Genomic DNA, 18,169 nt, shown 5'->3' with positions numbered 1-18,169 from the left:
TACTGTCTCATCTATCAGACAGGGGATATCCTGGGATGTGTGTGTCCACTGCTCGAGGGGTTCTGTGATTTCATGATATTTTGAGCTGTCATCTGAAGAGCTGGGCGCCCTTGTTTATGAGACTTCGTACTTCACTTACAACAAGTGATAAAACAGCTTGATTTACTCTCTGGAGCCACCACTTAGATCATAAAAGAATAAGTCTGGCTTTCAGCTGTATAATTTTTATTCTACAAGAAAGTGTGTATTTCCTTCTATGACTTGTGGACAAAATTATACAGATTACGACCCGCATTTCGCAGTCACACTCCTTTTAAATATTGCGGTGTAATTCTTAAAATAAAATTTAACGACGTGTGGGTACTTTCACTTTAGGCGTGCTTTCCAAATTACGCAAGTTTATTTTATTATGATTTGTCTCTTGATATTCCGGTATATATCAACTCTGGGAAGATTTAATTTCAGAAAGAATAGAGAATGTGAACAGATGTTCAAAATATGAACAGAGCTTTTGTTTTATTGACAGCTTTAAATTACATGTGTGATCTATTTCTCAGTGCTGGCTGGTTGTTTGTTATACCGTATTCGTTCGCTCCACTCGCTCAGTTTTGCACTCAACCCACAAACGACGAAGACGAATTGTCGTCAGTGTATTGCTACATCACTCACTCCGCAACACTAACAGAATCTTCAGTTCAAAACTGGGGCACTACCGGTGCAAAACTGAACGCTTAAACGAAAAAAAAGACAGCAAAAAGTGCACGACTGGTAGTGACTTAGTGAAAAACTGAGCATAAACGAAAACGATATAAGAATCATATTTTAACCCACAACCAGCCTTTTATGGTTCGAATCCAAATCATTAGATATATCCTTCGGAAGTTAAAATTTGAAATCTCAATCTGATATTTGAAAAAGGAGTCTAAAACATGAATCAAAAATTTGAATCTGAGATCCGAATTATAAATCTAAAATCTGAATCCGAATCTTAAATCTAAATCTGACAAATAAATCTAAAAGCTGCATCTAACATTTCAAATCTGAATTTGAATTCGATATCTGAAACTGATATCTGGATCTGAAATATATAATCTTTAAGGGAAAATTCTGAATTTTAAATCTGATGTTCATATCTAAATTTGAAAACTTAATATGGAATTGTAATCTGTAATCTGAATCTGAAACTTGAAACTAACATCTGAATTTGGAATCTGAATCTGAAATCAGAATCTGAATCTGAAATCATAATCTGAATCTAAAAACTGATTCTCAAATCTTGATATGATATCTGAATCTAAAATTGTAATCTGAAATCTAAAACTGAAATCTGAATCTGAATTCTGAATCTGGAGTCTGAATCTGAAATCTGAATCTGAAATCTGAAATCTGAATCTGAAATCTGAATCTGAAATCTGAATCTGAAATCTGGATCTGAAATCTGAATCTGAAATCTGAATCTGAAATCTGAATCTGAAATCTGAAATCTAAATCTGAAATCTGAATCTGAAATCTGAATCTGAAATCTGAAATCTAAATCTGAAATCTGAATCTGAAATCTGAATCTGAAATCTGAATCTGAAATCTGAATCTGAAATCTGAATCTGAAATCTGAATCTGAAATCTGAATCTGAAATCTGAATCTGAAATCTGAATCTGAAATCTGAATCTGAAATCTGAATCTGAAATCTGAATCTGAATCTGAAATCTGAATCTGAAATCCGAATCAGAAATTTGAATCTAAAATCTGAATCTGAAATCTGAATCTGAAATCTGAATCTGAAATCTGAATCTGAAATCTGAATCTGATAAAAAAGAAATCTGAATCTAAAATCTGAATCTGAGATCTGAATCTGAATCTGAAATCTGAATCTGAAATCTGAATCTGAAATCTGAATCTGAAATCTGAATCTGAAATCTGAATCTGAAATCTGAATCTGAAATCTGAATCTGAAATCTGAATCTGAAATCTGAATCTGAAATCTGAATCTGAAATCTGAATCTGAAATCTGAATCTGAAATCTGAATCTGAAATCTGAATCTGAAATCTGAATCTGAAATCTGAATCTGAAATCTGAATCTGAAATCTGAATCTGAAATCTGAATCTGAAATCTGAATCTGAAATCTGAATCTGAAATCTGAATCTGAAATCTGAATCTGAAATCTGAATCTGAAATCTGAATCTGAAATCTGAATCTGAAATCTGAATCTGAAATCTGAATCTGAAATCTGAATCTGAAATCTGAATCTGAAATCTGAATCTGAAATCTGAATCTGAAATCTGAATCTGAAATCTGAATCTGAAATCTGAATCTGAAATCTGAATCTGAAATCTGAATCTGAAATCTGAATCTGAAATCTGAATCTGAAATCTGAATCTGAAATCTGAATCTGAAATCTGAATCTGAAATCTGAATCTGAAATCTGAATCTGAAATCTGAAATCTGAATCTGAATCTGAAATCTGAATCTGAAATCTGAATCTGAATCTGAAATCTGAAATCTGAAATCTGAAATCTGAATCTGAAATCTGAATCTGAAATCTGAATCTGAATCTCAGTTCGGGTTGATACTCGGTTTAAAGCGGACGTGTTTTCATTAGCTGTGCGAGTTGGATATAATAGAAGAGCTAGAAGCAGTGAGTGCTTTGAAGAAACGAACAATAGCCTGGAACAATATGGAACCCAAACGTGAAAACACTATTGTTCTGCGGTTTGGTTCCCAGTCCAGGAATCCATCTAATGTCGAAGTGTTTAATTTCTTTCAAAATTAATCGTGGTCATGTAATGAGCTAAGTGCCATGTACAGGGAAAATTGTTGCCTTTTCGTGCGTTTTAATTCGGAGGAGTTGATGAAAAAAGCCCTAACAAAATTAGGTTCACAGGTTGTCTTCAAATATATGGATGATACCACGATAAATGTTAGTGTTTCTAAGGCAAATGGAAGTTTCAAATACATCCGAATATTCGGTTTGCCTCCTGAAGTGGAAGATATTCAAATTGCCAACGTAATGTCAAAATATGGGAAAATTGAGCAATTGGTTCGGGAACGTTTCCCTGCTGAAACAGGGTTCCCCATTTTGACCGGCGTGAGAGGAGTACATATGAAGGTAGTATCGGAGATTCCGGCACAGCTCCATATACAGCACGTAAAAGCCAAAATTTATTACGAGGGATTGAAGAATAAATGCTTTACGTGTGGAGCATTGGAGCATTTCAAGGTCGATTGCCCGAAAAGAAAAAGCTCAAACGCTCAGCTTACATCTAGTCGACCTGACAGTGGAACATTTGCCAGTGTAGTTTCAAATGGGCCTCACTCCGCATCGGACTCACCAACAATTATTGGACCCAATCCGAAGCCGTTGGAGAAGACCAGATCAATGGAGGGCGAGAATAGGGAGTCTGCTAATCATATCATCCAAAACGAAGAGAAGTCTATCGGTGTACCCGAAATTTCTAATAAAGAAACCGTGGATCTTGCGGGACAAGAATTAAGAACCGTAGTCAGAAGAGGCGCATCGGAATTCGTACAGGAATCGTCAAAGAAGGAAAAGGCGAAAAAACGTGATCGGAAAATAATGGCAGACGAATTGGGTGATACCTCGGAGAGCGATGCTAACGATCGAAAACAACAGATAATTCCAGCGATTGGAATGGATATTCTTGCTGCACAAGCTCAGGCTACTCGTTCTCGTAGACGAGAAGTTAGAAGCTCTTCGTGTGCATCAAGTCAACGTCGAAAGTGAATGTTTATACTATTGGAAAAGATGATCTAGTTAGAAGCTTTGTACATCGCTAGAGATTAGCAGTTAGATTTAACAGTAGACAATTGACAATGATTTGAAGCAAATGTTAAATGAAATGTATATTTAGTTTTTTTTTATGATTCAATAAACGTATATTTTAGAAAAAAAAAAATCTGTTAGTTGAATTCGGAATCTGAATTAGACATCTGAACTTGGAATCAGAATATGCAATCTGAATATAAAATCTACATTTGAATTATAAATTTGGAATCAAAATATTACATTCAAATCTGAAAATGGAATCTGAAACGGCAATCTGAATATAAATAATTTCAACCTGAAACCTGCATCTCAAATTTATATCTGAATCTGAAATTCAGATCTTATGAAGAGCTCAATTAACTTTGTTATGCTTGCTTATTTATTTATCGGTCTTTTAAGTGAATGTCATGTTCTTCTAGTAGGAACATTTCAAGATCATGAAAATGATAGATGGGTAGAAAATTAGAAGAATGAAAAGTTGTTGAAAATCAGCGAGTACAATTACCCAGAGGCATTTTGATTATATGTCATCAATTTGTTCAGCACGCATCAACAATATTGAATTGATTATTAATCTAAAATTTGAGAATAAAAATCAGAAATTCGAAATCTTAATCTGAGAGCTGAATCTAAAATATGAATCTTAATTTCTATTCCTAATCTGAAATCTAAATTTGAATCTAAACTCTGTTGTCGAATCTGAATCTGATTAGAAACTGCAAGAATCTGAGAACTGAATCAGAATTCCTGATAAGAATCTGAAACTTGAATCTAACTATAGGGGAGAATGAGGATACTTGATCCCTGGGGATACTTGATTCCTTAGCTATATCTGGAAACTGGAATGTCTTACAAAGATCAAATGTTCTAGAAAAATATGCCAAAATGAGCAAAATAGTAATGCTTGTAGTTTAAAAAATTTTAATTGTGTGTAGTTGTAGTTGTGTAGTTTAAAATCATTGTTTGAGTAATTGAACTTTGTTTGAAAAATTTCACAAAATGTAACTTGAAGATCTTTTTCCATCACTTTAAAATGTTCCTTACATGGGAAAATTATGAAAAAAATATTTGTTCCAATGTATCAATCGTTCGAGCGTAAAATGAACTTCATAATGCCATATTTTCAAAGCAATGGAAAACTCTCAACTTTTTTCAGAAAAAGTTTTCTAAAATGTTGATTATGGGTACAATTGATCTCCCTTCCAAACGGCCGTGGGCGTGATTGAGTGCTCATTTATATCACTTTGATATAAATGGGTATACCTTGACGTATAGCAACATTAAATATAGAATAGTGAGAGTATCACAGTTCAGTGTTGCTATAGGCATCAACGGATCACTTCCGACCATAAGTGAAACGGAACCCCTAGATGTCGGTCCCACGGCTTTTAACTAAAGCTCAATCACATGGTCAATCTGGTCCGATCAGAAATGATTGTTTGACCTTTTATTGTCATTTTAATGTTCTTTTCTATATTTCTTAACGTTCTTTTCTTTTTTTCAGATCATTCGGAGGTGGAGTTTTTTTTTTCTCTCTTCAGATATATTCAAATAGTTGGAAAGTTAGAAAGGAGTAGGTTAACATATTCAAATACCATATTCCTCCCCAATGCTCCAGTGGATGTGTATTTGCGGTTTATGAATTACGATGGCTTATTCTTAAATCTAGCTTTTTTCAATCACTGGGGGCTAATTGGATGGAAATGATATTTTGTGGTTTAAGGTTTGTGAAACGGATCTGTCACCTGAGTTGTTTTGATAGTATTATAGTTTAAAGCAAACAGTCTTGGCAATTTTTAAATCTCATTCAAAAGTAGGCATTCAACTATGTGAGGCAGGTAGTGTAGGGCAATGCTCAAACGGTAAGATAGGCTCTTATATCCATATTTTGGTGAATTCGCATGATTGTGATGATGTTGTGATAGGAATAAGGTAGCTTACTTCAACTATTAATTTGAGCTAGAATTTTTATTAGTTTGAAATAGGCTTGCTTCAAAAAGCAAACAGGCTCTCTCATCCATATTTTGGTAAAATAGTATGGTTCTATGATATGACAGGAACAATGTAGCTTACTTCTACTATTAATTTGATCTCGGTTTATTATGAGTTTAAGCTAGGCTTCTTCTTAGATATTGATAGATGATATGAACTAAAACTCTTTTTTTTTTCTCTTTTCTTTTTTTTCTGTTTTCTTTTCATGTATCGTGGCATGTACTACCGAGAAATCATTTGGTCCAATGATGACCTTGAGCGAACCTTCAAGCCATCCCCTAACATCATGGGACCCAGACGTTGGCTTTCGCATGAAATGGTTGCCAGCCCAAGGATCTAACCATAAATCAACTGCTGAAGATGGTGTCCTGTAACTTGGTGAGATCCTTCCTTTTTATTTTTAATATTTTCAATGCGCTTATAAACCGTAGTATGTAGATGCTTGGGGAGTATGTAGAGGCCAGTCTCGAACCCACCCTTGTCCTTCCTCCAACTGGTATCGGGAGGGGTTGGTTTATTATCTTGAACTGCATTTTATCCATATTCCATGGATATAATGAAGTGCTTGATGGTTTAACCAACGTCTCAAGATCGCTTACTATTCTACGCTGCCTTCTCTAAACTTTAAATTTTCTTCTCCAAACTATTATAATTTTCATTTCCAGCGTCAGCTCCCCGAGCTATTTAAACGCCATAAAAAAAAAAAAAAAAATGATCCCCCTTCCAAACGGCATATTCTTTTTCTGAATTGATCGTTATGATTGCTGATTACGAAACTACTAATATTTATCCAAAAACTAATATTTATCCAAAAACTAATATTTATCCAAAAACTAATATTTATCAAACAATTGTCTGAAGAAAATAGCAAAAATAATTAATTTTCTCTTAATTATAAAAAAAGCGCCTTCAAGTATGCAATGTTATTAGCATTGAGACAAAGTTATAGAATTTTCTTCTTATGCTATAAATTGTGAAATGAGAACAAACATGACTGAAATAGTCAATTAACATTCTATGTTGGGGTTTTGTTTGATTTTTATACAAGGATTAGGGCTTCTTGAATGAAAGATCAAGTCTCCTTCAATAGGGGATCAAGTCTCCTCTAACTTCAGAAAAATCGCAATTTTTTTACTCCCACGAAAATGCTTCTAGTTCATCAACGGGTTCAATTATCGTTCTAATTTTTGGAGCATAGAAACTTGAAGTTACAAGCTGTCAGAAAATGTCAAAGACGGCGAGTTGCTAAATTTTTCCAAAAAGATATGGTGAAAACAAGAAAAGGGGATCAAGTATCCCCACTCTCCCTTAATATTTGAAATTTGTAAAAAAAAAAAAAGAATGCCACAAAGATGGTAAAGTGTCATTAATAAAACCTAAATAAAATGAAATTTGGAAATACATAGTATCTAAATCTGAATCTGAAATCCACATCTAAAATCTGAAATTGAATACCTATGTATGTTTGTTGTTAGGAGAAAATGGGCCTGGCAGTAGTAAATCGAAACTTGCATTTTAAATCTGCTCAATGCAGTCTACCTCATAAATCTTGATAAAAAATATAAATTTGAATCTGAGTATAACTCTAATCTGATACATTGAAAAACTTAAACTTAATCTATCAAATTTATCAAAGTTCGAATCTGAATCTGAAGATTGTATCCTAAACATGTCCATAAGATTCTTATTTTAGTGGATTGAATTGGATGTTGTGATATTATTTGATGACTGCCAAGATTTCGTCCAATAAAGCAGTTTCTCTATTTGCACAACAGAAGGATTTCATTCGGTTTTCTAATAGGCATCGACACGAGGTGGCTTGGCGTAGTATTCCTCCCATTTCCGGTCTCCCAGCAAAGCTTGGCGATGTCTCTCCAAGCGCATGGCCTTGAATATTCGTTCACATGTAATAAAGGTTTAACAAGCAAAAAGTACCACTCTTACCCTGAATCTGGCAATCTGTTTGGTCATTGCGGCGCACTCTTTGAAATCAGCCAAAATATCGGCACACTTTTCCGCCCCACGGACGGTTCCGTAAGCTTCCAAGCAATCGATGGATGCCATTTCAAGCTCGCCGCATTTGTCGTACTGCTGGTGGTTGACCATTGACGCCGTCAGATCGGTCAGCGGAGAACGGAAGAACGGTCCCAACGACATCTGAGAGAGGTTGTTTAATGTGGGTTATAAGCGGATTCGAAAGATAAAAACAATAATGATGTAACAAGGATTCCTGAGTCAAGATTTTTAAGAATGCTTGTTGACAATCTGCTTTAAATTGCAAATGATCTGACATTGGCAAATTGCTAGTCTTACTTACTTCAGCAGAAATTCAAGGTTTGAGAGACACTAAATATAGGAAATCCACCGAATAATCCAAAAACGTTCGAAACCTTTCGATACCCGCACCAAACCGGACCAAAACAAGATTTTGCAATTTTACGGGAAGGAACAGATGGAAAACGGAGCACCACTGACATCACACAGTGTTGCCAAAAAAACTGACAGAGCAAGAACACGGTGAAATGGAAAAACTCATTTCATGAATTTAGTCAATTTTGAAACGAATAAAATCGAAATGTGCTTCAAAATCTAACTCTAATGAATCGCGAGACAAAGCACCTGAACTTGCGGACAGAGATGCCATTCTCTACCGAGAAAAACGGAGAACGGAGAAAAAAACACCCCCGTGCGATAGTTGCAAATCACCCGGGTGAGATTTTTCGATCCTCTCCACACATTATTCGCACCCCGGTTTCGAAAGCCACACACACCTAAGTTCAATAGCTCCGGCGTGCGACGATTTGTCACTGTATAGAGCACCCCGGTGAAAACACAGAACCGACTAGTTGAAGCCACCAAAAAGCAAAGACAAAAACAAACACGACGGTGTGCATAATAATAGCATCAACAAACGATGAATGTTTCGGGCGAGTGGTTCAGCTTCGTATGTGTTGGTAAACGCAACAAGCCAAGCCAGCTGCCGTCGCTGTCGCTCTCCTTGGTGAAAACATTTTTTCACTGTAGTGTGTGTTAGCTCTGTCGTGTTGATTTACAGATTCTCTACAGAGGTTCGACTAAAAATCTCTGCGGTGCGTTTCAGAGAATCTCTACCGAGAATCGAAAACCGAGCACATCGGTGATTCTCTTTAGAGAAATTGCAAGCCTGCTTGCGGATCACATTTAAAAGATTATTTAATTTTTCCATTAGTCATTAGTTTTCATTTCTCATCAGAAATATTTTATCATTTCAATTAGTTTACTATGCGATAAAGCGCATTAATAACTGTTTTTTTTTCTTATCCTTTATGCTTACAATAAAAATGGCTTTGATAAGACTTTTTATAAACGAGCTAAGATTTTTTTTTAAATATCAGAGAAAAGAAAATTAGCTTACAAATATAAAACAGTTAAATACTACACAGCGGTTCAAGTTTCGATAGGTAAAATAACACAATAATCACTTTGGATTGTGAGGAGTTACCTGTACCTTACTGCTGCTTACTTTTATCTACCCGTGTAATTTATTTGGAAATACCTGTTTGTTTAATAAAGGGGACGGCATTCGTTGTGTTTGGGCTTATTTTGTTTACGCGTAACTCGAACCAATTTCAAATCGAATATTAAGCGATTTCCTCCAATATTTAAAAAGAAATCAATATTTTTCAAGCAATTTAAGTGCAAGACTGAAAGGATGAGTTCAATTCAATGTCAACTATGGATGGGCAGCGTAAGTTTTTTGTTTTATAATTTTTTTTAAATTATGTTTGATGTTTACCGGAACTGCATGATGTCAAGTTTTTCAAAAAATCACCTTTATAGCTGGAGCAATACATGACGGAAAGCTTCATCCTGGCTGCGTTCCGAAAGATGGGAGAGGACCCGCAAACAGTCAAATTGATGCGAAACAAGTACACCGGTGAACCGGCCGGCTATTGCTTCGTCAGTTTCAAAACCGACGACTGCGCTATCGATGCGATGCACAAGCTGAACGGAAAGCCGATTCCCGGTACCAATCCTTTGGTACGCTTCCGGCTGAACAGCGCAACCAACAACCAGAGCAAGGCTTTGTTGGCCGATCGTGAATTCAGCGTTTGGGTTGGCGATCTCAGCTCCGATGTAGACGACTATGGACTATATCGGATCTTTTCGGCCAAGTACACTTCGATCAAGACGGCCAAGGTTATCCTGGATAGCGCAGGCTTTTCCAAGGGATATGGATTCGTTAAATTTGGCCTGGAAGATGAGCAGAAAAGTGCTCTTTACGAAATGAACGGCTTCATCGGTTTGGGAAGTAAGCCGTTGAAAATTTGCAACGCTGTTCCAAAACCAAAATCTGAACTTGGCCCCGGAACCACTACCACAACTCCTACTGCCGCTAGTTTGGTAAATTACGGCGCAGATTATTCGCAATACTATGATCCGACCACCTACTGGCAAAACTACAGCGCCTGGCAAGGATACTACGATAGCACTGCTGCAACGGATCCTTATGCAGCCTACCAGATGCAAACGCAGGCCGTTCAGGCAGCAGCTATTGACCCAACGGCAGCCTACGCCCAACAGAGCTACGATCAGCAACAGCAGCATCATCACCATCATCATCATGCCCAGGTCGAGGACGAGGAGCTGACCCTGGTGGATCACAAATTCACGCTCGATGTGGACAAACAGAACCGGGAACTGATGGAACGGGATCGCAATCTGTACGACGCCCTGGAGAGCTCCAAGTGGATGCCCGTGGAGCAGTTGGAAGTATTTTAAGTTTAGATTTAACCTTCCGGTCGTGAATTGATTGCTTTACATTAAATGCTTTAAACTAAAATGTTGAATTTTGATTTGAGACATTTGAGAAATACTTACATCGTTACACTTTTCGTATAACCTTAGCTTTAATCAAATTTCTGAGAAGAATCATAATGGCCCCCGTTTAGGTATTCATAAATCCATTATTATTGGCAGGCTTTTTGCTTGATTACCCCTTCTTGCGGTTTGCGAGAAGAAAAACTACAAAGGATAAAAAACCTTGTTGAAAAAGAAATGAGTAGGGGGATCTTGTAATCTACCGGACACTTGAGGTTTTTTAGCAATAACTTCAAAAATATATTTTTGTAATTATTATTGGTTCCTCTTCTGATTTGAAAACTATCAATATTATGGTCACTAAAGTATATTAGAAACAAATCATTTTATTTTAGTTTCCAATCGTTTTCAAAAGTGACGCAAACATCCTGCGCTTCAGACCTGGGGGAGACATGAGGCATAGGATATCAAACATGAGACGAAAGACATGAGGCGTTAAATTAGTGAAATGGAACGTGAGATACGAGATATGAGACGTGTGAAGTTGTAAGTTAGACGTGGAACGTGGAACGTGGGACGTGAAAAGTTAGATGTGAGAAGTGAGACGGATGACGTTAGAATAGAAGTTAGACGTAAAAAATAAAACAAGAAATAAGGCATGAGAAGAGTTGAGTAAGACTTTAGACATAAGACGTGACATGTGAGAAGGGAGTCGTAAAGGGTAAGACGTTAGAAAATAAAGGTGAGAAATAAGAAGTCCCACTTTTCATATCTCACGCTCCCTTCTCGCGTTTTACTTTTTACTTCCACGTCTCACGTCTCATTTCTCACTTCTAATTTCCCACTCATATTTCATGTCTCCTGTCTCCTGCCTCATTTCTCAAGTTTCATGTCTCAGATCTAATCTCTAATGTCTCAGGTCCCTCATCTCAGATATAAAATCTTAGACTAAGGCCTCATGTCTCCATTTCTCAAGTTTCCTGTTGCATGTCTCAGCTTTCAAGCCTCAGGGTCGAGGTTCTCCCAAAATCATAAATTTATAACTGTGATCCATTGAAAAGCAATACTTGTTCCACGATACCGATGTCCTCGTTAGTGAGAACATCTCAAGATTATGAAATTTTATTTCGTTTGTGAGGCGCACAACGCTTGGCCTAGCAACATTATCTGTATCTACCACTTCATAGTAGTTGGCCCGTGCTGAACAAATTTGGTAAGTATGTGCTTCTGAATAAATTTTACCCGCTCATTTTCACCATCTTTCATTTCCTCTAACTTTATCCGTCTAACAAAAATTTCATGATTTTAAGATGTTCTTACTAAAAAGGAAATTGGTTTTCGCCGTTATGGCCGATAAATTCAGTAACAAACATAAATTAAGGTGATTAAAAAGGGGAAAAATCTTGTTTTCAATCATTAGTATTTATTGAGGCATAGAACTTCGATTTTTTTTTTGTTTCGATTATAGTCGTTTTACCATCATTATGGCATTCGCGACTTTATCAACGTTGCAGTTGGCGGATCGTTATTGAAAAACTATCCGGTACAACTGCGTTCGATGTTTACTCTTGGGCTTGAAATCGCGGACATCGGCTCAGGAGGCAACAGACTTGCCAACTGAGCTATATCACAAGCCCATTATAGAACTTCGATGTTGCAATAAATAATAGAAACAATTCAATGTTGAGCAGGAAGCACTTAATGAATAGAAAGTGGAGAAACGACTTGTTCAAAAGTAAATACTAGAAATGACTTTATTTTCTATCCAATTCCATCCATCTCTTCAAGCTAAAGAGAGCTTATCCTGTTCATAGTGTTGACCAATTCAACCGAAAATCGATTCCCAGAGAATATTTCTTTCACAAAATCAAAACACCATGCAGTAGCCCATTTCACAACAGAAAAATTAATTTAAGATCTTTTATTATACTTTCTATTTACCATTAGTTTTCACTTTTGTTTTTATCTCATATACTCAAACAGTGTTCGGAACCCCTTCTTAGTTATTAATCAATGAAAAATAATTATTAAATTAGTTTAGTGTTTAAAAAAAATTACAAGTTCTACGTGAACTTTTACACAATTTCCGTTGTTCGCTTCGTTCTGCTATTAAAGGTATCTAAACGAGGGAATTTTTGAGTGTAGTGTGTAGGTGGATACTTCAAAAACAAAACAAAGTCGTTAATTGCAAGACTATTGGTTACGTTCTTTTAGTTAAAAAAAAATCAATCCTTACTTACGCTGACTTAAGTCAAGGGTCGAACTTAACTCTCATCAGTGAAAGTATTTTTTTACGAATCAACGAATAATTATCGAAATGACATAATGTTCCCAGAAAATGAGTATCAAATTACATAAACAGAAATAACAACAATTTATTTAGTTTGGAGACTTTATGAAACTTTTAAACTTAAATCCTACAGGAAAGTTTTCTGTTTAGTTGACGCTATAATTTACTAATCCAGTCTAATTCAGTTGAAATCATTCAGCTGAAAACTGAACTTTTCCAAAAATTGAATTTTTTGGTTTTTGAAAACGCACCAAATCAGTTAGTTAATAAATCATTTTCATTCGGGATGAGGACGATTTTTCTCCAAATAATTAATGATTTTAAATACGGGTAGCGCTGTAAATTCGCCACTCTGTACACACGTACTCATACACCAATTTTAACAGCTACTCATAAGTGTGCTGTTCACTAATTTCAAACACATCGTGAAAGGGATAGAGAGAGCTCGCAAAAATTCCCCGAAAAGAGATGTTCAGCTTTATATTCCGGGTCTGTTCGTCTCAATCTCAACTCCCCATAGGGGACTTCCAACCGGAAAAAAATACCGGCCACCGTTGCAGTCTTTCTAAAGTTTCTTCCTACTGGTTTTACATACTTCTGCTGATTTTTTTTTCCTTTTTCAATTTTCCATACTCAACACGTTAGTACTTCCGGTTGTTTAAAATCTTTATCGCTCATTTTTAATTGTTGTTCTTGTTGTTGCGTGTTGTTTTCCCTATCTTTTCCAAGTATAATCAGGGTATATAAATTGCATAGCTCCACTTTTTTTTTTGCTTTATTTCCTAACACACCACGAAAAGTACGCACACCTCTCTAGCACTCTTCAATCATCGCACAGGTTTTGAAGGTTTGAAGTCCACCCGTTCGCCGGAACAACGGTTGCCGCCGGTTAGGGGACGGGGCCTCTCCAAGCTGATCGGGGGCTTTACTTGGCCTTAGCGTAGAAATCGACCTGATCGTGGAACCAGCTATAGTACTGAGCAGCAGCCACTTGGGTACTGTTGAAGGCTTTCCCCAAGTTTTCGGGTGATAACTGACCACTGTAAAAATAAGAGAAGAAGGGAAAGTTATTATTTTAACGGAATTTATAAGTAGCATTACAGAACATGGCTAGACTGTAAGCTAACGAAAACGTATCACAAAAAGATAAAATGTTTTCCAAAAAAGTAGTTGACTTTAATATAAATCTATAGAAAATCGAGTTAGAAAGATTTAAAAACGGCGCCATGCTAACTTGTTCGTAACGTTTCAAACCATCAAGGGTGATCTTGCTTAACGCTTCATTTCATGATTTTTTATTTATCGTTTAAAATCATTTTCAACGGTTGTAAATGATGCGTACATCAAGAAAAAAAAATTAAAATAAAATACGATTTTTCACTTTTTACATACATTAAGTGTTGCAAATTTGTTACTTTATGAAACGAAGGGTTAAACAATGTTGGAATTTTGTAAATGTTGTTTTTAGAAAGAGCTTTTTTTGTATGTTTTTTTACCCTCTCCCTTCCTAACAAGCGCCAAATTCTGCTACTGCTTCGTTATGTTCCTTAATGAACCACATATCTTCTACCACCTATACAACGAAAACTGCGCACTTATAGTCTTACGAACTATCATTTGACAAAGGGCTGGCTTGAGAGTTTGGCAAACGGCTTCCGATCAGGTCAGATATAGGGTCAACCCTCGATCTGATCATAGAAAGGATGAGAGCAGCGTCTTCGTGCTGAAGCACTACACAGACCCACGTCACAAACAACAGTATTGTCGAGGCTAGATTGAAGGACTGAACGACAAAGAAGAAGAACGAAAGCAGCTTTGGAAATTCGGAAAATCGCCCTAAAATGTTATATTTGTTATTTGCCGAACATGAGGCCGCATAGTGGTCAATCACCTCTTATCCACAACTCCGGATCTCATTCGCTCCTCGCAGCTAGCCTTAGCGGAGATCGGGTATCAGAACCCTGTAGAAGCTTTGGTGGCCTCTAATCTCCATGTCAGAAGTGACGTGCAACAACAATCCAGGTCAGAGGCTGCTCAAATAGCATCTGTCAGCAGAGTATTTTTTTTAGTTGTTAGCCACAGGTGGTAAATCCCGGTTTACGGATTGTATTCCAAGGCACGGCGAGCCATCGCGTCCTCCCAGTTTGCTACTCTGGGTCCATGGGTACAATGGGAAGACTTATGATATACTCCGTGTATACCCCCTACTCCCTAAACTTCACCTGGGGCCGCAGACCTAGTTCCCACCTCGAACTGATTAGCACACTATACCTCAATGGTGGGAGGTCTTTTCGAGCTAGTGCGCTCCAAGGCAATACTCATTAACGAGACCACTTTCAGCAAAACCTCTCATCCTTACGACTCGACGCCTGAACTCTCCTCTAACGACTTGAGAACGCCATTTCCTTGCAATGACTTCAGATTCCCACACAAACCTCTTCTCTTTGCAACTTGAGGCCTGATCTCTCCTCTAACGACTCGAGATCCGACCCCTCCTTGCATCGACTCGAGGTTGACCTCTCCTCTGCACGATTCAAGGCAAGATCTCCCCTTTAACGACTTGAGATCTAACCTCTGCTCGTAATGACTCGAGGTGACCACTTGTACCCCTCTTCTTGTTGATTAAGGGTCTGATCCCTCCTCTTACGACTCGAGATCCGACCCCTTATCATAAAGACTCGGGGTCGACCACACAAATCTCTCTGCCTGGAGGTTCGAGGCCTGACCTTTCCTCTGACGGCTCGAAGCATGACCTCTTATCTCCAAGATTCGAGGTTTGCCACCTTGCCCGTCGTGTGCCAGATCAAGAGCAGCTTAGCCTAGACTCGCGCTTGTCACAACACGCGCGGGACGATTCCCGACGAAGACGTCGAATGGCTCATCCGGCGTCGAGAGCCACTCTACCCGTGGGTATTCCCCGATCCTGGAATAACCGTTACCCAACGATTTCCACTGCGAAGAAGGTCAAGTCTTATCACCGCAGCTTCTGTCGTTGGGAACCGCCCTACTCGGATACTCCCCGAAGGTGGAGAATCCTACGCACGAACGCGGTGCACCCTCGGCATCCGCTACGCAGAAGGTGTTGTTTGTAGCTTCAAACCGTGGGGTCGGACGCACTCTACTCGACAGCCCCCCGTCGATGGGGTCAGTGTTCTCCGACCGTTATCCGGTCTTCTTTATCCCCTTTGGCTGGCAACCCTAGGATTTTCGGCCCGCGGATTTTTCTGCCCGTCATGTGCCAGATCGAGAGCAGCTTGTCCTGGACTCGCGCTTGTCCTGTCACGGCACACGTGTGCCGCACACGTTCGGAACTTTGAACGCTACGACTCGGATGTTTCCCGACGGTGACGACATTCTCCACCGACTCGAAAAGCTCGCCCGGCATCGAGAGCCTCTCTACCCGTGGGTATCCCCCGACAGTGGTTAACCCTCTTCCTTCGAGGTCCGCTACGAGGGAGGTAAAGTCTTATCCCCGCAGTTTCCCCCTTAGGAAGCGGCACTACTCGGATACCCCCCATACACACGTTCGCGGCACACCCCTGACCTCCGCTACGCAGAAGATGATGCCTCATTATAGCTTCGATCAAGGGATCGGACGCACACTTCTCAGATGCTCCCCGTCGATGGAGTCATCCTACATCGTTCCTGGACTGCCGCTGGTTCCAGCTTCTCTGCAGGGCAGCCATGATTCGGGTGAACCCATTGCTGACCGCATGCCAAGTGTAGGAATCCGCACACATCCTCTGTACCACGTTGTCTGCTGTCGTGTCGGGCCCACAGGCGGCAAATATGGAAGTACGTACCGCCGCAAACCTCGGACAGCAAACACCACATGTTCGGGTGTTTCCTCTACGTCCCCACAATCTGGGCAATATGGCGAAGCCACATGTCCAAACCGGTAGTGGTATTCCATGAACCGTGCCTTCTTCCGATCCAGCTCCCGATGTGCGGGATCAGTCGATGGGTCCACCTTCCTCTCGTTGAGCTGTCCCACAGCTGCTGCCTGTTGGACATCGAATCCTCATTGCCGGGATCTCGTACGTTGGGCGTGTCTTTGTTGTCGTACCAGTAGACATCCTCTGTAGTAGATGGGTAATGTGTGTAGTATAAGAAGTGAATGGATGTCGAATGATACCTGGACTATGGTCGATGATCGGAGTAAGGCGAAAGTTGGAGTTGAGCAGACATGTATCGAGTCAGCGAGAGCAGCCGCCCGGCTTAAGATATGAAAAAAATAAAAAAACTGGTAGACGGACAAGAGAGCCTGGAAAAAGTCTCAAGCTGATCGGATATGACATTCCTCACCGCCATATGGTGCAAGGGCTATACTGCCCCTACTCGCATAACAGTCCCATATGAATTTTTGTCATTTTTCATCTAACCTGACAGTTCGTCATTTTGAACATTGGACTTCAATATAAAACAATAAAAAAGGAGACTTTATTCTAGAAATTACGAAAAAATAAAATATCAACTAGTGACTGCCCCATATGAAATATACCCGCATAACAGTCCCATATGTGAAATACCACGGATGTAGTTACCTTACTATGTTTCTTTCGGTGAAATGATCTTTGATTTATTGCTTTAAGTCATTTAAACAAAATTCAACTCCCTTGATGTCTAATTATGCACACTACACAGTAAATTTAACTAGAGTTTTTGAAGGCAGGCTAAAATAAAGGAAGGATGGTCTTCCTGTGAGAAAAACTACGAATGAACGTGTAAAAGCAAGTGCGACAGGTTGTGTTTTTTTGAGCTGTACGAAGTTATACGAAAAATTCTTTTCGAAAGTGATTTTAAAGCTGTAAAAACAGTAGTGGAAGTGTATTTAGGGCTACGGTGATATTGTGAAAAGATAAAATATCGGTTTATCATAAATCAAACCCTTAAATAGGCGATAGAGACGCCAGTGCTAGTGAACATAAAAAGTGAGGTTAAGTGAGAAATTTACTATGCAATTTCCTGGAATCAAAAATGGCTGACGACTCAATGCATAGCGCACCACCAGACGATCAAGAGATGGAAAATCCCAAAACACCCACAAGGTACAATCCGATACAAAAGGCGAAGGAAAAAGTGAACTATCAGTACGAAGCTACCGACCAAGGACCGTTCAGGGTTATAGTTGAAAATATCAACAGAAGCAATGCCACTCAAATCAACAAATTGGGCCTAGCAAATACTTTGAGAAAAATGATGATGTTCAAAGCTCATATCATTGATTTGAAAAATGTTGGTCGTAATAAAATAATGGTTTACATTAATAATTATCAAATCGCAAATCGTCTTACAAATGACGC

The 18,169-nt window shown here is 38.6% G+C and overlaps 3 protein-coding genes across 3 annotated transcripts in view; 1 reads left to right on the top strand and 2 right to left on the bottom strand.

The window, feature by feature from the left end:
* Positions 1-7,513: 7,513 nt before the first annotated feature.
* LOC129741852 (uncharacterized) lies at positions 7,514-8,248 on the bottom strand. Its single transcript, XM_055733660.1, has 3 exons — positions 8,094-8,248; positions 7,721-7,933; positions 7,514-7,663 (listed from the first exon to the last, which is right to left on the bottom strand). The coding sequence occupies exons 2-3, from the start codon at positions 7,931-7,933 to the stop codon at positions 7,571-7,573; spliced, it is 306 nt and encodes a 101-aa protein (XP_055589635.1). The 5' UTR covers positions 8,094-8,248; the 3' UTR covers positions 7,514-7,570.
* A 1,062-nt stretch (positions 8,249-9,310) lies between these two features.
* On the top strand, positions 9,311-10,598 carry LOC129741850 (tRNA selenocysteine 1-associated protein 1). Its single transcript, XM_055733658.1, has 2 exons — positions 9,311-9,503; positions 9,596-10,598. Exons 1-2 carry the CDS (start codon positions 9,468-9,470, stop codon positions 10,535-10,537), a joined length of 978 nt encoding a protein of 325 aa, XP_055589633.1. The 5' UTR covers positions 9,311-9,467; the 3' UTR covers positions 10,538-10,598.
* A 1,868-nt stretch (positions 10,599-12,466) lies between these two features.
* LOC129741847 (transmembrane protein 214-A) overlaps positions 12,467-18,169 on the bottom strand; it is a 99,967-nt gene continuing 94,264 nt past the window's right edge. Inside the window, exon 8 of the mRNA XM_055733649.1 lies at positions 12,467-13,906. Coding sequence (XP_055589624.1) covers positions 13,792-13,906 — 115 coding nt within the window. The 3' untranslated portion in view covers positions 12,467-13,791. The remainder of the gene's footprint in view (positions 13,907-18,169) is intronic.

Source organism: Uranotaenia lowii, chromosome 2 (genome assembly GCF_029784155.1).
Source record: "Uranotaenia lowii strain MFRU-FL chromosome 2, ASM2978415v1, whole genome shotgun sequence".
In the NCBI taxonomy this organism is placed as follows: domain Eukaryota; kingdom Metazoa; phylum Arthropoda; class Insecta; order Diptera; family Culicidae; genus Uranotaenia; species Uranotaenia lowii.
This window is presented reverse-complemented; position numbering and strand designations above follow the sequence as displayed.